Here is a 24935-nt window from a genome sequence, read left to right as displayed (position 1 = left end):
CTCCCTCATAAATCACATTTTCCTTGATTGTAGGAGAAATAACAATGATTGGAATTTACTCAGCAGAAGCTAGCCTTATTAGCAAAAGAAGTGGAATAATTAAATAAATTTAGTACTTTTAAATACACTTACTAGTTTCAAGTAAATGAGAAATCGTTCAGGGATAAGTCCTACAATTTGGTTATATTTTAGTGAGTAGATATAATTTTTCAGAAATTGGCTATGAGCATTGACTTATATTTAATGCAATTCAACACTAAAGAATATGCTATTTTTGCTAAGATAATGTGTCCTTGAAATTGTGTTTATGTAGCAGGCTGTGCAGAAGAGAGTGATTTCCTTGTTTGCAGGACAAATTATGGAAATAACACTAAAGAAGTTTGCTATGTAAATGGAGAATTTTAGTGTTTTTAAAAATATCGCATGTAGACAGCATATTTGTTTGGGTTCTACCCATAAAAAGCTTAGAAAGAGGATATTTATTTGCTTTATTTATTATCACATCTAAAAAAAGGATTAAGTTTTGTTTTTTTTTTTTTTTTTTCACTAAGGATTCCCCCCTAAATCCTGAGCTGTACGGACCTTCAGTTCTGCATCATTACTCAACCATTAATTAAATTTCTCTTTTATTTCAGTTGTAGGTGTGCTAAAAATATGTATGTCCTTTTTGTTTCCTTTCTTCTGAACCATGCTTTTGTTGTGCACTCTCAACAGTGGCTGCTGGCTCCTGAATTGTGATGCGCATTTGTAACACCTATCCACCAATTTTAGATGTTTGTCTTCGCATTCCAGATGCTTAGACTTTAAAATGACTTGCTACTGGCAATGGTTTTGTTTTGTTTTTTTTTTCATTAAATAGTGTTTAAAAGTAAGCTTAGCTATATTTTGAATAACTATTAGAAATATACACTTACAAGTTTTAGAGATAGTTTATCATTTTATGTGTTCAGTGAAGGCACAGAATGGCATATATTTCTATTTTCTACTTGTTCTATGCAATTTATTAATATTTCATTTTACTGTGTCATAATTTTAGTTTTTTAAGAGCATTTTCCCACTTAATTCAAGTAAGTTTAATCAAAACTCATCTAACTTGGCACTCTCACAGTCCACTGAAAGGAAGCACACTACTCAACAATTCTCAGTTATATTCTCTATGGATGAACTTATAAACACAATCAGAATATGTTAATTGGTACAGGAAGACTGTCAGTTTTGTCTTACATAAGATACACTGTGCTTTATGTTTGGCAAAGCTTTATATGAATCTTTATATAAAGATTTATATATAGCTTTATGAAAATCATTATATATATAGATTTATGTATATATGTATATATACTTTATATGTAAATATATAGAGAGATTGATGCTTTATAAGAATGAAAATTCTAATTTTCATACAACATATAAATGATATGCTTATTACAATTCATATACCACCATTATAAGTGGAACACCCTCCTTCTGCTTACAGAATTGTTTTTTATTTAAATATAATTCTTTTGCTTAAAGTTGCACACACCTAATTATAATTTGATGCATCTCTAGACTTAGATAATGTAAATTTCATTTAGGTTTCAGATGTGCTCAAATTATTCATTGAATAGCATCTTTTCAGTATTTTCCACATAAAGAGTTAGTATCTTCTGTTATGAAGATTGAATCCTGGCCCTAGATTTTTACACACTTTTGTGTCTTTCACACTTAACTATACAGTCATCCCCCAAAGAGAAGAGTCATCTCTAACCCTACTTGTAAGCCAGCTCAAGTGGGTAACTTACTTCTGCTGGGAAACATTTCATGAGCTCATGAGCAATAGCTTGAACGTGTGTGTGTGTGTGTGTGTGTGTGTGTGTGTGTGTGTGTGTGTGTGTGTGTGTTCTTGTCATTGTTCTGAAAGAATAAGCTTTTCTGACCCATGATTCCTGAAGGAGGATGAGAAATGGTGAAACACTTCAAGCTAAGCTGAGCTACTTCTGCATTCCTATGGAATGGTAGTCTTGTGAGTGATTATCTGATCCCCAAAGGCAAACCCACCTAAGATCAACCTGAGCCCAGGAGAGGTAAACCATGCTACTTCATGATTGTGGCACCTATAACAAATGGCTATTCTTTTAAGCTACAGAATTTTCTCTACTCTCTAATCCTAAGATTTCCTTATGTTTTAACACTATTTGACATTGTTGATATTTTTGTGCTTCTCAACTCTTCTGGAAGTTTAAATATTCTTTCTATACTTTGAATGCACACACACCCATATAAGTGTGCCTTTTATGATTCCTTTTCTGTAATATTCTCTCTTATTTGTTTTCACCATTCACTCATAAAGACTCTCTCTATATTTTCTCTTGTAGTCTCATCACTTCATGTCTCCATTAAAACAATATAGCATGGGGACATGCCCAACACTAATGTAATAATAAATGTAAGTAGACAGAATTATTGTAGATTATAGAGATGGCTAGATTCTACAACCAAATCTTTCTCCTAAAATCTTTAGTACATTATAAAGTCTTATTAGTCTCATATCAACTGTAGTAGGACTAAAACAATGATAAAACATAAATATGGTAAAGCAATACATTTATAAATACAAATATATAGTCATAATATTTACAATGTAAAACTGAGAAAAGCCAAAATGGAAATTACCAAATATTTTTAATTGAACAGTAATGAAATTATTCTTTATGTCTCACACACACAGTAAATGGATGTATGAAAAGCCTAAATGTGAAAAGGACAGGTAGTTCATTTTTACAGCAATATTATGAATACATACATGATATTTTATATATCTTTATGTTATTTATTTTAGAGTAATATATTTTGTCCTGCTATATAACATAGATGCTGCATAATATCGACTATGTAAAGTACTTCTGTACCTTTATAAGACACAATCAACACAAAAAGAAACTAATTAAATGAAATGAAGGCACAATTCATAAAATATCAAAGTATTTTAAAAGACAGGTGGAATTTATTAGTTTAAAAATTTACAGACATCTCTCAGGTAGTACTCTGAATCATTTATAATAGTCATGTAACTAGCTCTCATAACTTTGTATGGGACGGTTGAAAAAGAATGTTCACAGTGAGATTGTGACATTGACCAACTGGAAATGGAGAAAACATTTAAGGGCAAGGAAAGATGTCTATATTGTGAAATAATATTTTAATATAGTGACTTATGACAATAAAAATGAACCCAAGTTTTATATAGAATACAAATAATTACTGTCAGTGATATAGCTAAGAATGCCATTTATATCAATATTTAAATTGTGATAACAACATATATTTTACATTTGTAAGCACATGAGTGAAACTGATAAGTGCCAAATTCAAGAAAAACAGTTCTTCAGGGATCAGAGGAGGATAACTGAGAATGGAGAATGAATAAACAAAGGAGTGAGGTTTGAATATTCTTTTGGATAATAGTTACAAGGTGTTTGTAATATTATTAATTAATTAATTAAGTTTTTGTGTGTGCTAGATAGATGAGAGAGAGAGGGAGAGAGAGAGAGAGAGAGAGAGAGAGAGCGAGCTTACGTGCAGGCCAGAGCACAATTTGCAAGAATTGCTTTGTTGTTTTTAACATGTGAGCTACTGAAACCTAACTGGTTATTATCTTCCTGTACAGCAAGTATCCATTCTCACTGAGTCAACTCACCATCTTTGTAATGTTTTTTAGACATTTTTATGTCTGGAAGCAAAATAATGTAAAGTACATATGAAGGCCCCCATCCCATTCTGGAAAACTTGTAAGATTCTTGGAAGCCAAACTAGCAAACATACACTAGTGATTGACATAGTCTTCCAATATTGCAATGCTTTGTACAGGAGCAAAGAGATTTGCTTCAATTCCAAGTGATCAAAGAAAAATAAAGTTCAGGCTGAGTTTGTCCTTTTGGGGAAATGGCTAGGGAATGTGGGCTGTTAACATTGCCTAGAATGTAACAAATTTGCCTGGTGGGAGCAGGTGTAGTGTATTGAATATAAATGCCCCCCATAGACTAATGTGTTTGAAAGCTTGGCCCATGGATAGTGGAACTATTAGGGGGTCTTGATGGAAGAAGTGTGTCACTGTGGGGGAAGGCTTTGAGGTTTTGTGTGTTCAAGCTATGCCCAATGGCACACAGTCTCTTTCTGCTGCTTGTGATTCAAGATGCAGAACTCTCAGCTCCTTCTCCACTGCCATGTCTGCCTGCATGCTGCCATGCTTCTTGCCATTACCATGATGAATTAAATCTCTGAGACTGTGGGTTAGCCCCAATTAAATGTTTTCCTTTATCAGAGTTTCAGTGGTCATGGTGTCTCTTGATAGAAATAGAAACACAAACTAAGACAGAACTAGGTTCCAGGGACTGGGGTATTGCTGTGATAGGCCTGACTGTGCTTTCTTTTTGGAGAAATGTGGATTTTGAAACATTGAATTAGAAAAGCAGTGGAATGCTTTAAGCAAGGCTTAATTGGCCATACTGGTAAGAACATGGATGACTGTAATGCTAAGGGTGATTTAAACTGTAGGGTCCTGGCTCAAGAGGTTTCAGAGGTGAAGAATTTTAGTATGTGGCCTAAAGACTCTTTCTGTGATATTTGGCAAAGAATGTACCTGATTTTTGTCCTTGTCTGAAGCTGCCTGAGGCTAAAATGAAGCATTTTGGATTAACTGGATTAGCTAACAAAAATATCAAAACAGCTTAGTATTGCCTCGGTCATCTCACTGTTAGTGTTCACTCTAATGAAGGTTTATAAAGAAAATGAGCAAGCCGAGTAAGGAAAAATACAAAATGTAAAATTTGAGGAGAAAAGGAGCACCTGGAAGTGGAATGGAGTTAATTCATGTGTTCAACAAATTTAAAAAAAATGGAAAAAAGGGTGTGGTGACCTCAGGACAAGATCCTACCCAGCTAAATTTCCAACTTTTGAAAAGGAATTAAAGAAAAGTTTAGAGCTGGGAATGTTGTTGCAGGCCTTTAATCCCAGCACTCAGAAGGCAGAGGCTTGGTAAATCTCTAAGTTCAAGGTCAATGAGTTCTAGGACAGTCAAGCTTAGGTGCAAAGGAAGCCACCAAAGACAAAAAATTGGTGAAGATGTAATTGTATGAGGGGGCCATGTTCTAACCTCAGCAAGCAGCAGAACTCAGCAGCTTTGGCCATGTGTTTCTGGTTTTAGAAGTAAGGATACAAGAAAAGGGTTGTGGAATTCCCTCTGTGACTAAGGAGAGCCACTGAGGCCAGGAATGTGTCTGGGGTGTCCCTTCATGGAGGCCTAGAAAAGCCATTCTGTGAAGCTGTGAAGATGAAGCCTGGCTTGCTTTAGAGATCCCAAGATGCTAGAGATCCTGGAGTTGTGGATACCTGCCTAGGAAAGCAGCAAACAAGTGCAACCAGCCCATAAGAAGGAAGTGTGTTGCAGTCAACAGAGCTGAAAGGAGTGGAGATCTGAAGAGGATTTTGACATCTGACATGGAGATGGAGATGCAGAGTTTGGAGTTTACACAGCTGGTTTTTGGTCTTTCTTTGGTTCAGTATTTCCTCACTTGCTCCTTTCCTGCTGTGGGATGTTCTGTATGTTAAATGTGTTGCTCTGATTGGTTAATAAATAAAACCCTGATTGGCCGGTAGCCAGGCAGGAAGTATAGGCGGGACAAGGAGAGAAGAGATTTCCGGGAACAGGAAGGCTGAGTCAGAGAGACGCTGCCAGCCACTGCCATGAGAAGATGTTAAGATACTGGTAAGCCATGAGCCACGTGGCAACTTATAGATTAATATAAATGGGTTGATTTAAGATATAAGAACAGTTAGCAAGAAGCCTGCTACGGCCATACAGTTTATAAGTAATATAAGTCTCTGTGTGTTTACTTGGTTGAATTAGCAGCTGCAGGACTGGTGGATGAGAGAGATTTGTCCTAACCGTGGGCCAGGCAGGACTGGAGAAAACTCTAGCTACACTTTCCCTATGTTTTGGAATGTTAATGTGTAGATGTAACCGTCTTGTTGAATAAGAAATACAGAGCCAATGCAAATATGAAAGCCCAAGAGGTCAGAGCTAAGAGCTAAAAACCTTACCCATCACTGCTGCTGCTGTTCTCCTCAGCAAGAGCTACTTCCTGTCTGTCTGTTTTCTTATAGACTTTCTGTTCTGCCTTCTCATTGGTTGTAAACCCAACCACATGACCTCCTCATCACTGCCCCACTATACAGACCTCCAGGTCTTCTATGGTTGGTATTGAGATTAAAGGCATGTGTCTCCATGCTGGCTGTATCCTTGAACACACAGAGATCTGCCTAGCTGGGCCTCCCAAGTGCTGGGATTAAAGGCGTGCACCACCACCACCCAACTTCTGCTATGGCTTGCTATTAGCTCTGACCTCCAGGCAAATTTATTTATTAAAATACAAATAAAATCACATTTCAGTACAAATAAACTATCACCATATTAATGTATATCCTGTGCCATTATATATTGGAAATATGTGGATCTTCTTTTTGATTTTGATTTTACAAAGAATACAGTTAAGAAATTGAATGACTCTCATAAGAGACTTTGAGCTTTGCACTTTTACAGGATTGAGACTGTCATAGACTATGAAGACTTCTGAAGTTGCACTGAATGCATTTATACATTATGTTATGGTTAAACACCTATGGGGGCCAGAGAGGAGAATGTGGTGGTTTTAGTGGGAATGATCCCCATAGACTCATGTGTTCAAACGCTTGGCCAATAGGCTTTATTAGGAGGTGTGCCCTTGTTGGAGGAAGAGTGTCACTGTGGGAGTGAACTTTTAGACCTTATGTGCTCAAGCAATGCCCAGTGTGGCATATAGTCTCCTGCTGCCTGGAGGAGAATCAAGATGCAGAACTCTCAGCTCCTTCTACAGTACCATGCCAGCCTGTAGGGTGCCATGATTCTCACCAAGATAGAATGGACTAAACCTCTGAAACATATACCAGCCTTAATTAAACTTTTTTTCATTATAAGAGTTGTAGTGGTCATGGTGTCTCTTCACAGCAATAGAAGCTCAAACTAAGACAGTAGGAAACAAAGATACTCTTCTTGTTGGAGAGATTTGATGGGCACACTTGTCTTAAGGACAAGCAGTGCTCTTAAACACTGTTTTTAAACTATTCTTTAACTCTGTGCTTGGGAACTTTGAATACTTTGTTGTTGGTCTCCAGAATATGATCACCACAACAATAAGAACATAAAAGTTCAGAAACATAAAAAACTTACCTTAATTTTCCAAAAGTGGAAAACTTAAGTTTGAAGCTTTATGCGAAAGTTTTTAATTTCTTTAATTTCCCTTTAAAAAATAAATGTCACATGTTGGGAATTTTAGGTAATTCTAATGGAAAGGAATACTTGCATGGATGCTTATTATAAAGCAAACACGTTTCTTTTAATTTAGCTTTTCTATTTCCATTTAAATGAAATTCCACATTAAAAAGTGATTATCTAGGTCATAGAGAGTGTTGGTAAGATTGTACTATGGAATGTTCCCCTGGATATTAGGATCATAGCCCAGAGCCACTGTTCATCTCCTGTTGCTGTTGGGAATATGTGAGTGATACTCATCATCATCTCCCGGACATTTCGATGGATCATTAGGCAAATTTGTGTTGATTTATACTTGTTCAAAGGGTAGATTTTTGCAATATGAACCTTGTCTTTTAATATAATAAAATAGTATTTAAGTGTAGCTGTTACTTCCTAAGATGCCTACTTTCAAGCATTTGATGATTTGGTTTTATATACAATAGATTGTTTTTGAGTTTCCAATTTGAGGTGTATAATATAACATTCCTATTACTTATGCATGTTTGTACAAATATATAGACAGTAATAAAAACAGGTATCCAACAGATTATTAGTAATAGTAATCACCATTATAAGTGTATATTTCATCTAAAGTGTGTGTGTGTGTGTGTGTGTGTGTGTGTGTGTGTGTGTGTGTGTGAGAGAGAGAGAGAGAGAGAGAGAGAGAGAGAGAGAGAGAGAGAGAGAGAGAGAGAATGAAAATATGCCATAGGGAAAAAGGGAAATGGGAAAGTGAATGAGAAGCAAAGTTCAGCTAAACTGAAATATTGAAACCTGATAGTATAAGAATCATGAGCTGGTGTATATGACTGTTAAAACATGCTTCACGTGATTATTATTTGAAAAATTCATAACTGATTTAACAAACTTTTTGAAGTCATCATTTACTGTTTTTGAATTCATCATTTGCTAACACATACTTGGCTAACATTATGATGCATCACCATTTGTTTAGAATTGGAGAAAAACAAAACAGTATTCAACATCTTCACTGTCAACAGAAAGTGATGGCTCCTGCAGATCTGACAATACATTTAAAAGGTGTTTTTTAATTATTTATTTATTTTTTGCTTATTTACTTATGCTACTGGAAAGCTTCCTGCTTAGTTACTCTTGGAATAACATAAAACAACTCATACAGACCTGCCCATGCACACACCATCAGGTAGCACACAATCTTGCAAAAGAAGGGAACAAATTTACTTTGTTTTTCCCCTGTCAGTTGAACACTCTCTTAAAGTAAATTTGTTCCCTTCTTTTGCAAGATTGTGTAGCTAATTATGCAAATGCACAAACTCTTCCCCCTTGTTATAGGAAACATTTCTTGATAACCTAAAGGACTAATAATCTGACGTCTTTATTTCTCTCAATATAGCTTTCTGTGAACTATTCAGAATATGCTCTTTCTTGAATTTTATAGTGTGTTATTATTTCTAAAATGTTTATTTTTTTAAAGGAATTGTCATTTTATATTTTAGGAATACACCATAGATGTTTTCTTTCGACAAAAATGGAAAGATGAGCGTTTAAAATTTAAAGGTCCTATGAATATCCTTCGACTTAACAATTTAATGGCTAGCAAAATCTGGACTCCAGATACCTTCTTTCACAATGGGAAAAAGTCAGTGGCTCATAACATGACAATGCCCAACAAGCTGCTTCGAATCCAGGATGATGGAACACTGCTATACACCATGAGGTAAGTTGTTGTGATATGCTACAAACGACTTTGTGAAACTATGTATTCAACAGCTAGTTAGGGTATCCTTAAATAGTAGCACAAGTGTAACATTTTCCTAAAATTACTGAATATCTCATGTTTTGTTTTATAAAAGTTTGGACATGTAAGTAATTAAAATTAATTTAAGTTTTAAGCTCAAATTTCTCCTGGTTATTAAAATTGATATTTTTTATAATCTTCACATTGCACTTTAAATAAAAACACTTTATATATGACTAGAAATTTGTCTGTAGAAGCAGGTTAATTTACCTTTCCATATCCCATCTTGTGGCCTATCCAATTTTAAATGATTTTTAAGTACATATTTTTTATTAATATGTATGTAATGTTTTTTATAGATTAAAAGCAAGCCATAGTTTTTATGTATTAAGTAAATTGGTTAAATGAAACCATGTATTAGGCTTAACCATATAAAATTACTATTTTATGATTAAAAATAATTATGCAACATCAATTTCATGCAGTTCATCCCTTCTTGAAAATATAGAAATATGTGTTTAGTTGTTGATCATTATGATTATTTTGACATATATATTTCTGATGAATATTTTAAAATAAATAAGCTTATGACATGAAAACTAAAAATTATGAACCTACTAAAATGGTGTAGATTCTAAAGTTAATGCTTAATGAAGGATTTGAAGAACAAAATGCTGCTATTAGCACTATATGCACACAAACATCATGTTCCATGCATTTAATGTTTTATAACATTATATGACAAGTTAAGTACTAGATTTCAGCAATTAAAGCTGTTTAGGAATGATTTCTAGTGACCATTGCCTACAATGGGTGCACTGGGTTATTATTTCTCCTATTTTTGAATACTGCAATACTTAGATGTTACAGCCTTAATGATGTTATGTTTAGACTATTTTTTCCGAAGGATTAAGGTCCAGAGGTTATATAATGTTAAGGACGGTTACAGAGGGTTCTATTTAAATACTGTGTGACTTTCATGCCAGAGTTGGCTGATGACTACTTTTTTTTTCTCAGCTCAATTACAACAGACATTGTCGTTGAGTTCAATTTAGTTCTTATTTATTCACTTTGCTCTTATGTGAAATGGAAATAATTAGAAGTGTTGTTCATAACAGATTTTCTATGGATATGCTATGCTCTATATTATATTCAGATATAGAAAATATATTTTTAATATTCATAGACTTGTATCCATAATTTAGCCAGGAGTTACTGTGAACAATGTATTTTTGGTGATACATCTATCTATATTTACCTATATCTCAACACATATCTACCTATATAAGCATAAGATACTCATTCAAAAATGGCATGTCTTTAAGGAACCATATACTGAAGTATTACATCAGCTTTTCTCTATAGTTGATGATATAGTGAGAAAAAAGACATCCTTTCCATAACAGAGCTATCAGCATCTTCAGCTATTAAATATTGATAGTGATGTTAATGGCAAACCTTTTTTCAAATACATATATAATTTATTTTTATTGTTTTTAAACCTCTACAAACCTAATATAAAACTCCAATTTTATTAAAAACAGTAACAAGTGATTTGTCTTGACTAGCAAATCCACTTAAACCAAGAGTGGAATTTTGGCTTCTAGGCTTACAGTTCAAGCTGAATGTCCAATGCACTTGGAGGATTTTCCAATGGATGCACACTCATGCCCACTGAAATTTGGAAGCTGTAAGTATAAGGGAAAAAGTATGTTTAAATCAATAATGTCACCAGTAGTCAACATCTCTATTGGAGCATGCAGTTTCTTTCCATATTATTGGATGCTTAATAATTGATCAATATGATACACAAGTGAAAGACATGGTTAATGCCCTAAAGGAACTAATTGGAATGTCCTATGGCTCACTCAAGTATTTTCATCCATCTTTTTTTCAGTTCAAAACATGATTTCTTTTACTACTAATAAACTCTGTGTTTTAGTTTGTGCATAAAACTAAATAAGGACTGTTGTAGAGTTAGTATTATACTTTATTCATATTTTCTCCTGGTGCTACCATGTTAAAAATGTAAAATGGGTTATTTTTTTGTCATCTTAGAGTGAATTATATATGACAGATTCTACTCCTTGTTTCCTATTTGGCTGTTACAAAGGTCAGAGAAAGATATGAAGCCCTTGTAGTTGTCTGTCTACCATGGACCTGATGGGAGAAATTCTTTTTCTCCTCAAAATATATTTAATGAAGATGCCAACACTGGATGGTTACACTTCAGCATCTTCTGTGCACATAGAATATTTCTAAAAGTTTCTGTGCCTCTGGCCATTCTCTAGGTCACTGGGTTCTATCTTATATGTCAAGCAGAAGTATTCACACTATGGAATAATGGAAAGAGCAAAATAAGATCATCTTTCTGGGCCCACAGGACACTCCAGGCAGGTTCAGGATTAATTCAGCAGTGCAGCTGAGCAGTCTCCTTCTGTCTGAACATGCCTCCTTCCCTGACCTTTTTAGAAACTGTGCTCTTTCTGATATCCCATTTTTGTGCATTCTGAGCAGCTCTGGGCTTTGCTTTTACTTCTGTTAAATAGAAGTTTCCACTTCTAACCTGATTAAATGTATGACTGATTGGGTGAGTAAGAATGAATCTTCTCACAGACTACCAACTCAATGAAAATAGAATGGTCAGTGAGAGAATGTAGATTCCTCTATTGTTTTGAGGATGGCCGTTTTGTGGAGAGGTTCAAGCTTGTTTGCTTTGTATATCCTTGTACCAGGTGTCAGTTCTTAATTTTTTCTGAGAGCCTCCTCTGGGCTTAACCACAAGCCTTTCTTCATTGCCATGGGAACCATCACTTCAAAACTGGCATTTCTTCCAATATTATTTAAGATAGTCAGTCATGTTATACAACGTAAACACAGTGTTGAGAAAACCAGAACAGATGCAGCAGGGAGACTCATTTGCATTGCATAAGTGACATTAAAGACAAACTTGAAAAGCTTTGGCACCCAAAAGAATTTATGCAAGATGCAGTAATGATATGGGAAGGACAAGTGTTTTCAGTAGATGAGGTATTGTTACTATGACATCAGATGTCAATGGCAAGATGCCTCAATACTGAAAATGAGATAAATTTGCTTGGAATGGTTTTATTTCAAATTGAAAGCTTCACAGAGAGCAGCTACAAAGTAATGGGATGTGGGGTGCCTGAGATTATGATAGTTTACTCTATCCAGAATGCACATGGTCAACACTCTAAGTTTCTGTTCCTTATTCTTTTTCTATGTAATTATTACTTATTTTATTTTGCTTTCTTCACATTCATATTCTGACACACAGTACAAGCAGTTTATTCACTCTCTTATTTATCCTTGTGTATAGCAAGTGCTTGAGGCATCTGTGCTAGCAGTATGGACAGCAGTGTGACGGGAGAGAACAATCTTAGCATGCTGGCACAGACAAAGTTTGGCAGAAACAACCGTGACATTATCTTGTAGCTATTTCTTCCTCTCTTTTAGAAGTACCACTATTCTAAAATCATTGAATTTCTGGATCTTTACCATCCTCCTCAAATTAAACAAGCATCTTTTCTGTATTTGTGCAGTTTAAAATCCAATATTGTTTTTCTTGTATCACCTTACACCTATATATTTTTATTATTTCATTTGACTTGAAACTTCCTGAATGTAAGTATTGGAATATTCTGTACATGAGCCCCAAAGAAACTGAAAACTTACATTTTTAGGATAAAAGTTAATAGTTTAAAATGATCTAGGAATATATTTATTGATTCCTGAGTTTAAGCCAGTGAATATGCTTATGTATAATGCAGACTAGCATTCAAACATAGATTGCTTGAATAAATTAAATAAAATCACTCTGTGAAATCTTAGTTTCAAAGTGGGATTTATAAAAAAGTTGTAAAACAAACTGCCATCTCCTTTTAAAAACATGTTTTCTTTTCTATTATTTTTTTAATTATGTATATGTGTGTGTGTGTGTGTGTGTGTGTGTATGTTTGTATGGGGTAAGTGCACATGACTGCAGATGCTTACAGAAGACAAAAGCAGGCATCAGATCACCGGAAGATGGAGTTTCAGGAATTTGTGTGGGTCCTGAGAACCAAACTCTGATTTTCTGGAGGAGTAATACCTGCTCTTTACTGACCCATGTCTCCAGCCTATATTCTCTGTTTATACTTTACTAATCAACATAGTGATGGCCTCGTGGCTCACCTGTGGATTTGAGCATAAACGAGAGCCTCTGAGCTGCATTGGATTACATTCTGTTTCCTGTCCTCTTACTACTGTAAAAAATGTAAAAAACAAACTGTAGACTAGTTAATGAAATGCAGCAAATTCTTCTAATAGGCATATAAAGGATCAACCATTTTCTATAATGTGTTCACAGACTATTATCCGATATGCCTGTTGAATGTAATTTACACAGCTTAGTCATCAACCTAACAGGAACAAATTGAGAATACTAACAGAAATGAATCAGATAGCCTTTGTTCATCTGTATCTCATAGTTTTTAAAAGAATATCATCACTTTTTTTTTTTTTTTTTTTTTTTTTTTGGTTTTTCGAGACAGGGTTTCCCTGTGTAGCTTTGCGCCTTTCCTGGAACTTACTTGGTAGCCCAGGCTGGCCTCGAACTCACAGAGATCCACCTGGCTCTGCCTCCCGAGTGCTGGGATTAAAGGCGTGCGCCAGCACCGCCCGGCGAAGAATATCATCACTTTTATAGACTTTAATTTCTGTTAGTTATGTCTAATGATAATATGAAAATCCAAGCAATGTTGGTTTGATATTTGAAATTGTGCAGCATTGGAAATGCTCTTGTAGAAGGGACCATGATGTTTACTCATGAGGGAAACAAAACAAGCCACTTGATGAACTATAAATGAGTGCTTAGTTAACTACATTGCTAACTTATTACTTAATGTTTTCAGTGGCATCACAAGTGATTGTTTAATTGAAATTAGCTAATTGGCAATTTAGACTCTAGAAAAACTAGATTTCACATGTGAAAATATGTGAATATTTCTCTATGAAAGTATGTACACACATCTATAAATATATATGTATATCTATACCTGTTTTTAGAATCATATTTCAAGTATTGTTTAACATAACATAATTTATTTGAGGATGCATAAATCCATGTATAAATATAAGGAATATTTCACTGATATTAGTATTAGTAGCAACATTCAAAAAGCCAAAATTGAATGTCATTAAAAGATCATACAGCTAATGACAAGCATCTATATTAATATCCACGGGGTTGCACCTGATACTTGAATGGAAATCAAATTGTGTCACAGTCTTTAACTTAAGTTCAGTAGTAGGATCACTTTGGTACCATGAAACTATGTGCAAAAAATTTACAAAACAAAAGAAATATGATTTCAAGTCTCATGGGGGACCTGAAGGCAGATATATTGCTAGAAAAAAGGTGGTCCTGTTTTCTCCCTAGTTGAGAATGTCACCATCATGCTAAGCTTCATTTTCCATGCAGCCACATAAACAAACATACAAAGAAGTTCTCCAAAGGTTGACCATAGAGCAGGAATGATTCCTGTCCTATTTGTAGTTGTGAAGAGACTCTCTGCACAGGGCTGGGGACTCTCAGCTGTTATAAACCGCACACTTACAGGGTCAAAGGAAAGATCTGCATAGAGAATTGCTAATGCCTAAACTCCAGAGGAAGCTCATTTCTGATAAGTTCATCTTTGGTCAAATACATTTCCTTTTTCTGTTATCCTCAAATTAACTGGAATGCTATACAACTGTAGTCTATGATGTTGTTATTCATTAATTAATTTATAAATGAATGTGTTTGAAAAATGAATGTATAATGTGATGGAAGTATATAATCTTTTGCTTCATTTTTTATGTCAACTATTAGTTCTCTATCTAATTAAATGCTTTCATTCATGATAACTGAAGTCATTATCTTTTAACTAAATTATTTTAATATACAGAAAACAATGTATTCTGGATTATAATTTTAATTTCACTGGTGGTCACCATTTTAAAATAAACTGTGACTGTCTTCATTGCTTTTTCTCACAATGTCTTCCTCAATGACTTTGGTACTGAGGGAACATTATGATCATCTTGGGGACCAGTGATTTTTTACTGGCTCTAAAGAGGAATTTGATCACCACCTCTCAAAGTAGTACCAATGCAAACATTTCCATGTTCATGATTGGTTCTCCTGATTCTCTTCATCCCTATAATTTTAAAGTTACGAATTCAAAGTACATATTTTCCTCTAAATCTGTGATCATTCAATGCTCGTCTGTGAGTAAATAGTGATTCTATGAAGTCTACAACAGCAGATCTATCGTTCTGTTAGTGTTTCTTATTGAAATGTTCACGATATTTGTTTCTCGTTTCTGACAGATGCATACACAACATCAGAAGTCACTTATATTTGGACTTACAATGCTTCTGACTCTGTTCAGGTTGCTCCTGATGGGTCTAGGTTAAATCAATATGATTTGCTGGGCCAGTCAATTGGGAAGGAGACTATTAAATCCAGCACAGGTTAGTAACATTTTCTAAATAAATCTAATGTTCCTCCCAAATTAGTAGGTTAAAACAATTAAAAAGTAGGTCCGAAAATTTAAAACATTTTGCCCTTAAGCTCTATGGTCTAACACAACAGCACAAATTTCTTGGGAGCTTTTTGAGACATTCCTAACCTTAGATAACTCCTTTACTAAAACAGGTTCTGCAACAAGATTCCAAGGAGACTCATATGTGCATGCAACTTTCAGAAACCATGTTTTAAAACAAACTTACTACATACATCCTTAAAAATATTTATCTTCTCAGAGCAGTCAACTTTAGTATTTATCTTCAAAGTAGTGAAAACAATTTCCCAAGTTTTCTCATTTTTTTCTCCTATTGTGGATAAATTATGATTATTCAACCCTTGATTTCTGGGAAATTGCCACTGGCCAGCAGGGAAAGCTCCTCTCTTAGGCCGTCCTCAGTAAAGAAAAAAGGCAGCTGTGCAGACTAATTACCTTACATCTGGCAATAATCAAAACTGTGGGAGAAAAAAAAAAAAAAGGTAGGTGTGAGAATTAGACAAAACCTACAGAAGCAAATTATAGCCGGCGTATATAGAGAGAAAGTCAGAATTGGTGACAGAGTTCAAAGTGAAAAATCCAGGCCAAAAGAGCAGTGTCAGGGATAAGACCAGCTACCAGCGCTTTTGAGATCCAGGAAGGATGGAATGAAATCAATTCCTGCATCAGAATGAAGGTTGTACCAGTGGACATCAGGGACCCAAGCCAAGAAGATAATCCACTAGCAGAGTCTTTAGAATTCTGCTGGGGAGTGGGCATGAGCTAAAGAGAAAAATGAATACCACGTCATGGGGGCATTAGTAGTGTGGGGTTGTTGATGCTGTGTAATTCTTTTAAAAAATAATCTTGTTTTAATGAGATATTTCCAGTTTTCATGAAATGTATGTGATCATTTCTTTCCCTCTATTTTTTTTTAAGCAGGAACTACTCTTCTTCTAATCCTTTCCATTTCCAAATTGTTCTGACTATTGACAATTATAGTTTCTTAAGCTTCTTAAATTCTCCTTCCAGGTGAATATACTGTAATGACAGCTCATTTCCACTTGAAAAGAAAAATTGGGTATTTTGTGATTCAGACCTATCTGCCTTGCATCATGACTGTCATTCTCTCCCAAGTGTCGTTCTGGCTTAACAGAGAATCTGTGCCTGCAAGAACTGTGTTTGGTGAGTGAATGCCTCCAATATAGCACGTTTTGTTTCGCAGTGTGCTTCCCACAGTTTCTTTCTCTTGATGCTCATCATATCCATGCCTTGTGATGTGTAGTGCAGGGCATGTTGGTTCTAATTTATAAATGAGAAAACAGAGGTTCTGAACTGTAAACTATAATCAGTACCACACTATTATCAAGGACTTAAATTATCCAAATATCTTGTAACCACATTTAGTTTTTTTATTTTATTTTTATTTTTCTGTTTAATCACACTACTGCTTTTTAGCATTCATCTCTATGCTAACAGATGAAGACGTTTTTGAGATTTTAATTCAGAGTTGAAGAATATTATATCTAAAGGCTTTCCAAGACAAAAATAAAGGAATTGATCACAGAATCCTGGAAGGGTGAGGCACGATCTAATGTGGTTCTCTGGTGATCTCTGCCCTGGCCCGTACCAGCATCCCAAACCATGAGGTAGCAAAGAGAGAGAGCATGCATACATCCCAGGTCTTAAGGGCCCCTCCAGTGGCCATGCTCCATGGGCAAGTACCTCAAGGTCATAGCCAGGTGTAACAGCTACCTGCTACCTCACTAGGGGCTGTGCTAACTACCACACAGGTCATGGCTCAAACAGCCACCCGCTAAAAACGGATAATACTGAGCTAGACTTTCTTTACTTCCATAGGGACATTTGATTTTCTTAATTAAAAACAAGGAAAGGAATTTTCAAATTTAAAGTGGAGAATATCATGATTTTAGACTGTCTATATTTACTTTGGTTTTGTTTTGAAATGATGAAATGTATTCTATGTATTTTAGATGACAGAGAAAGTCATCCATTTAAGTAGTGTGTTTGATACCACCACCTCCTCTACTTTGTGACCTGTTCTGTTGTATAACTGAGACTTCCTTCAGTTACTTTAGGGCTGAGATTTAAGGCACACATTGCCAGACCCACTTAGAATTCAAGTTCTTAAAACAATGCAGGAGAATTTGACAACACATTTCTTACATAGAAAAGACTGAGCACATCCTATAAGAAATAGATTATCTTTGTGTCTTTGTGTTTGTGGTACTCTCGTTCACTTATCAAAGTGTTGTTGAGAACTTGTTTTCAGTATTGCACCAGGAACTGGACAAGCAAAACACACAGAATAGAGCTCCTGCATCCAGGTTGTTTGGTTAGTGGATGGAAGCAGACTAACTAAAGGATAATGGCAATGTGGAAGGAAGACTTTATTGCAGAGACACATCCATGATGATATAGAAACCAAAAGGTTCTTCTCTTAGTCAAAGCCAATGAATAAGATGGCAATTTAATATTTTAGATATGTCTTAAAAAACGAGTAGGGATGTCATAAGCAACAAGGATGGGCAAAATCATAGCCAGGGGGAATGGATTGTTCAGTAACGTTGAGGAATGAAAGGGCATGGCATGTCTGGTAATAACTGTTTTAGTGATGGGCAGTGGAGTTATAGATAGAGATATGGTTCAAGGCCTTGATGAAAAGGGGATTGAAGTTAATCTTAATAGAATGAAACTTCAGCTACAGAATAGGCAATTCTGTTCAGTGTTCTGATGTCATGACATTGGTAAATCCCTAAGCAAAAGGCTTGCTATTTAATATATACTATGTATTTTATTTTGATAACTACTTTGTTCAGTATTGACACATATAAAGCTATACATATTTAATGCATATAATCAAGAGAGTATATACATGAAAATGACATGGTCATTACTTTCCAGTTTTCTCTTATTCCTTTCCAATATTATGTGCATTGGGGACACTTAACATAAATCCCATTCTTTTGATATAATTTATTCGTATCACACAGCATTGTTAGTTACAGACATTATGCTGTGTGGTAGGTTTACTAAAATGTTTACTTTTTAAATTTATTCTTTTTATGATTAATATGATCCTATTTATATTTTAGAAAAATTTGGCACCAATTGTAGAAGCTGAAATATAGGAAAAATCCAGAGGCATTGAGCCAAGGTTAGAGAGACACTTAAGTAGTCCAATGGAATAAAATAATGTTATTAATAAAGGAGGTGTAGGCAATGGAAAAAATTAAAAGGTAGGGGAAAGACCCAGGAGTTTGGGTAGATATTCAACAAAACTATAGAAAAATAAAAAATTAAGATAATATTTAAGGTAACTTTTCTTTATTTATTTAGGTGAATAATGTTGTCATGTTGAATAACAAAACGAAAATGAACAGAATAGAAAAGTTAGGAAAATTTGTGAAGTTTAGGTTATGTAGATTTAGATTTTGAAGTTACTTGTAATATCAGGTTTCAGTCCAGTGGGTGAATGGGAGTAGTGTATAGAATATAAACAAATAATAAGGCCTGTTAATAAGCATGAGAATCACTGGATACCAGGTAATGGCATATATGGATCTAGAATTTACATAGCAGATAAATTAGTTGGGTGAATTTAGGGTCAGAAGAGAGAATCCTTATGAATTTTAAGTAGTGAGATTTAGAGAATTAAAATCTGAATAGAATGATTAGAAAATTAGGAAAAAATACAATTTCAATATCATATAAACAGGTACATAGAAAGCTAAACATATAATCTTCCACTGAAGTCCAGTCTCAGCTGTCATGGTAAATCATTTTTTCAAATTTATGGGACTGTTCTATAAAGATCTCAACAGACACAATATGCACTAGAAAAGGATGGAAGACCATTTTGTTCTGGCCAACTATTACTAGGCATAGACCATTCCCTAGAACGTGATTTTTTTGTTAAGGTGCCTTTTGTCTTTTTAGTCTTTCTTTCTTTCTTTCCTTCTTTCTTTCTTTCTTTCTTTCTTTCTTTCTTTCTTTCTTTCTTTCTTTCTTTCTTTCTTTCTCTCTCTCTTTCTTTCTCTGTCTCTGTCTCTCTGTCTCTGTCTCTTCTTTCTTCTTCATCCTTCCTTCCTTCCTTCCTTCCTTCCTTCCTTCCTTCCTTCCTTCCTTCCTTCCTTCCTTCCTTCCATTCTATCTTTCTTGTTTTTAGGATTTTTTGATCAATTTTAATTTTTGTTTGTTGTTTTCCTTTTTTAACAGAGAGATGAAGTTGGGAGAAAGGATGGGAAGGAGCATGAAGTTGAGTGGGCACTGAGGTGGGAAAGAGTTGGGAGAGTGGAAATAATATGATCAAGATATATTGTATGAAAATATTAAATAAAATTTAAAGAAAGAAAAGGGTAAGGGAAAGAGAATGGAGAAAAGAGTAAGTTGAGCAATTTTTGTTTTAAAATGTATACATATCTGTATAAAAATCTTTGAGGATGAAATTTAAATCAAGATTTATATACAAAATAAATGGGCTTAAAATTGTTAGCATGTGTTTATTTAATGTCAATGTTTTCTTTGTAGTAATAATACATGATATTAATTCTATTTAATTGCAAACCATTAAGTGGTTTACACGAAGTGGTTTACATGTTGGATATTTTCCAAACACATACTTTTCTCAGTATTTTTGTGCATAGTGTGTGAGAAAGTAAATTATATATAGTCTAGTAATGATTTGATGTGTCACTCATCAATAGTGCACTAAAGAGTTAAAAAAGGAGCAGACTTCTGCCTTTCTCTTCGGGTACTTTGTAAATGCCATAAATTACATATAATGGCACCAATCAGACTTCATTACACTTAACACTTATTTGGTCTTGAGCATGTCTCACTCATAATCTGGAATGTAGGTGCATATTGTTATTGCCATACAACTCAGAACTTATGTTCTACATGATAACGATTAAATGTGTACCAAATAAACTGGAGGTATTCACATGAACCACGACAATGGATAATTTCTCAGTATTAAACTCACTGCATATTTATACATAATTAGAATAAGGATATATTCTATTCTAAGCATCAGTACCTACTGTGAGCACAAAAAAGTGAAGCAAAGCCACACAAAATATTCATGTATAAAAGTTTAAATAGGGTGTTTTAAAAGTGGAGGTATGTTAAAATAGTTAAGAGAACATTTCAGAAATGGAAACAACATGAGTAAAGAAATGGGCAAAGATCCAGGAAATGATGTGAAATAGTGAAACATGCAGAATAGTAAAATGCACACTGGAAAGAGAGAAAATTCAGAAGAAATCACTACCCTACAGAAACAATTAGGAACTTTTGTCAAGTGCACATGGAATATTACCCAAGGTACATGATGTTTGGGGATACAAATCACTTCTCAACATGAATAAAGTGATTAAAATCATTACAAGTTCCTTCTTCAAAGTATAACAACCTGGCTCCTGCAGCCACTCAGACCCAAGTAAACACACAGAGACTTATTTTTTTTTTAATCACAACAATCAATTTTAATTCATGAAAATGTGATTTTTTTTCTTTTTTTTTTTAATTTATTTTAATTTATTTTGCAATACAATTCAGTTCTACATATCGGTCACGGATTCCCTTGTTCTCCCCCCTCCCGTCCCCCTCACCTTCCCCCCAACGCCCCCCCCCCCCATTCCCATCTCCTCCAGGGCAAAGCCTTCCCCACGGACTGAGGTCAACCTGGTAGACTCAGTCCAGGTAGGTCTAGTCCCCTCCTCCCAGGCCAAGCCAAACAATCCTGCATAGGCCCCAGGTTTCAAACAGCCAACTCATGCAATGAGCACAAGATCTGGTCCCACTGCCTGGATGCCTCCCAAACAGATCAAGCCAATCAACTGTCTCACCCATTCGGAGGGCCTGATCCAGTGTGGACCCCTCAGCCATTGGTTCATAGTTCATGTGTTTCCATTCATTTGGCTATTTGTCCCTGTGCTTTATCCAACCTTGGTCTCAACAATTCTCGCTCATATAAACCCTCCTCATTCTCGTTGATTGGACTCGCAGAGATCCACCCAGGGCCTAGTCATGGATCTCTGCATCCAGATCCCTCAGTAGTTGGATGAGGTTTCTAGCACAACAATTAGGGTGTTTGGCCATCCCATCACCAGAGTAGGTCAGTTCGGGCTGTCTCTCGACCATTGCCGGCAGTCTGTTGTGTGGGTATCTTTGTGGATTTCTGTGGGCCTTTCTAGCACTTTGCTTCTTCCTGTTCTCATGTGGTCTTCATTTACCATGGTCTCCTATTCCTTGTTCTCCCTCTCTGTTGTTGATCCAGCTGGGATCTCCCGCTCCCCCAAGCTCTCTTTCCCTCGACCCTCGCCTTTCATTACTCCCACTCATGTCCAGGCTGTTCATGTATCCAGAGACTTATATTACTTATAAATTGTATGGCGGTGGCAAACTTCTCTCTATCTAGTTCTTATATCTTAAATTAACCCATTTCTATACATTGCCACATGGCTTGTGGCTTACCGGTATCCTTACATCTTGTTTCTCATGGTGGCGGTGGCTGGCAGCGTCTCCTGACTCAGCCTCCCACTTCCTAACATTCTCCTCTCTGCTTATCCCACCTATACTATACTTCCTGCCTGGCTACTGGGCAATCAGCATTTTATTTATCAATCAATCATAGAAACACTTTCACAGCATACAGAAAGACATCCCCAGCACATGGGAATGAAATAAACATGTAAAGAACCAGCTATCCGCCGGGCAGTGGTGGCGGACGCCTTTAATCCCAGCACTCGGGAGGCAGAGCCAGGTGGATCTCTGTGAGTTCGAGGCCAGCCTGGGCTACCAAGCGAGTCCCAGGAAAGGCGCAAAGCTACACAGAGAAACCCTGTCTCGAAAAACGAAAAAAAAAAAAAAAAAAAAAAAAAGAACCAGCTATCCGAATAGTAAGCCGCTTAGGAAATCAGATTATGCACAGAGGCAAGAATATGCAAATACAGTGTAACAAGGCTTAATCATAATTATAGAATTTATTGAAACAATGATTAGAGGAAATAATAATTAATAGCATTTAATAAGTAATTAATAATTTATAGTAATTAATATCTATATTAACAGAAAAAGACTCAAATAAATAATCTGAATTACCATATTAGATCATAAAATTAAAAAAATGAACAAAATGGCTATGGAGTCAAAGAAGTAAGATTAGAGAAGAAATAAAAACAGATAATATGAAAGCAAAAGCTTAAGTCAACAGAACCAAAAGCTTGTTCCTTTTAAATATCAACACAATTGACAAACCACTAGACACAAGCAAAAAAGACCAGAAACCTAAAATGGGTGTAGACTTTCCTATCAACTTTACATAATGGAAGCAGACTATAAGAAAATTGAATGACAATTCCACACCAACAAATTAAGTAATGTTGATGGAATAGATTTCGAGAAAAACACAAATTTACTTAAAAAAATGTCTCAGCAGATTTAGAGTAAGAAGTTCCGTGAGTAACTAGAACCGAAAAAATATCTAGTCCCAAATGGATCCCATGGTGAATTTTACCAAACTTTCATAGATTTAGCACCAACCATCTTCATGACTGAACAAAGCAACACTGAATTTGAATACCAGTTATTTCTCAGAATTGAGATGCAGAGATATTTTCTCAGGTACGTATTTCCAGCTTTGAAAATTACTGATTAAAAGCAAAAAACATGATGCTGCCAGAAATAACAGAAGTATTCACGTTAATGACTTCTAAACTAAGGCTTCATAACTTCCAAAGAACAGAAAATAGAGATTTTATGGGCAATAAGTATATAGTAATGAAAAAGAGGACTTGGAAGATAGAAGAGATATACCAGAGGGAATTATGTAAATATATAAGTTATATGAAATAAATAATGGTTTATTGTTCAGTAGAGAATATAAAGAAAATGACATTTTACTAAGGTCTCTACAAGGTTTTCATGGCCTAAAACATAGACTGTAGATTTTAAAAGAAACCTGTACAAAATACCCATTTATATAGAAGTGTGATGAAAACATCAATTTATATTTAACCTCAAATCAGCAAATGGTGTCAGTGTTAAGGCTGCCAAATTTGACTCTAAAAAATATACAAATGCTTTAAATGATTTGTGACAAATGTGAAATAAAAAATTGAAAAGTAAAACTTAGAAGCTGGGGAGAGTTAAAAGTCACCAAAATGGTTGCCACATAAGCCTGAGGACCTGAGTTCAGATCCCAGAACTCATGTATGAAAGAAAAGCAAAATAAACAGAAAAAGAAAATAGGATAGTAGCATGCTTATGAATGCCAGCTCTGGAGTAGTGGAAGCAACAGGAGTCCTTGGGGTTTGCTCATAGCCAGAATACCTCAGTTAGCCTGCACTAGGCCAATGAGAGACCCTGTCTCAAAAAACAAGGAGGCCAGGGAGACAGCTCAGAGGGTAAGAGCACCTGTTTCCAGCCTACAACCTAACTTCCCCTAGACTCACGGCAGGAAAATAGAACGAGCTCCTGCAAGTTTTTCTCTGATTTCTACATGCTCACCATGCTGCGCGCGCGCACACACACACACACACACACACACACACGCGCGCGCACACACACACACACACACACACACACACACACACAGACACGCACACACAGACACACACGCGCACACACACACACACACGTACACACACACACACACACACACACAGACACGCACACACAGACACGCACACACACACACACACACACACAGACACGCACACTAAATAAATGTTTGAACACAAATAAAAAGAAGAAAATTATTAGAGAATGTTACCTAATGTTGTGCTCTGGCCTCCACACACATGTACACCTATCCACGTACACCTGCATAAACGTAAGTTCCAGCATACACATACACAAACACACACGATGGGGGGGAGATGAGAGAGAGAGAGATTAAATAATACATGATTTTCAATACAGATGTGAGGACTAAAAGCAGTTTCCTTTCAAATGGTTGCTGTTAAATGGTGAAAGCATTCTTGGCAAAAATTCTAAAAGTTATTCTTTGCAATTAATATAACTCCACAAGATGTATGTATACAGGGGCATGTGAAGGGCAGGAAATGCACTGAATTTTAACACGTTTTTTAATCAAGAAAATTTTTATTCATTTTTACATACCAATCACAAATCCCCCACTCTTCTTTCCTCCCACCTTCACCGCCTGCCTTCCCCCTGACACTCCCATTCCCTCCTCTGAAAAGGTAAGGCCTCCCATGGGGAGTCAGCAGAGCCTGGTACATTTAGCTGAGGCAGGTCCAAGCCCCTCCCCCTGTATCAAGGCTGTGCAAGGTGTCCCCTCATAGGTAGT

At 35.6% G+C, this 24935-nt stretch overlaps 1 protein-coding gene across 4 annotated transcripts in view; it reads left to right on the top strand.

Moving 5' to 3' along the window:
• Gabra2 (gamma-aminobutyric acid type A receptor subunit alpha2) overlaps window positions 1-24935 on the top strand; it is a 140981-nt gene that overhangs the window by 77583 nt on the left and 38463 nt on the right. For all 4 annotated transcript variants that reach the window (XM_052735081.1, XM_052735080.1, XM_052735079.1 and 1 more), the window contains exons 5-8: window positions 8809-9029; window positions 10658-10740; window positions 15423-15566; window positions 16628-16780. In XM_052735081.1, the coding sequence (XP_052591041.1) occupies window positions 8809-9029; window positions 10658-10740; window positions 15423-15566; window positions 16628-16780 (601 nt within the window). The remainder of the gene's footprint in view (window positions 1-8808; window positions 9030-10657; window positions 10741-15422; window positions 15567-16627; window positions 16781-24935) is intronic.

Source organism: Peromyscus californicus, unplaced genomic scaffold (genome assembly GCF_007827085.1).
Source record: "Peromyscus californicus insignis strain IS unplaced genomic scaffold, ASM782708v3 Scaffold_13__1_contigs__length_99412109, whole genome shotgun sequence".
NCBI classification, from domain to species: Eukaryota; Metazoa; Chordata; class Mammalia; order Rodentia; family Cricetidae; genus Peromyscus; species Peromyscus californicus.
The sequence above is the reverse complement of the archived record's forward strand: the minus strand, read 5'-3'. Positions and strand labels throughout refer to the sequence as shown.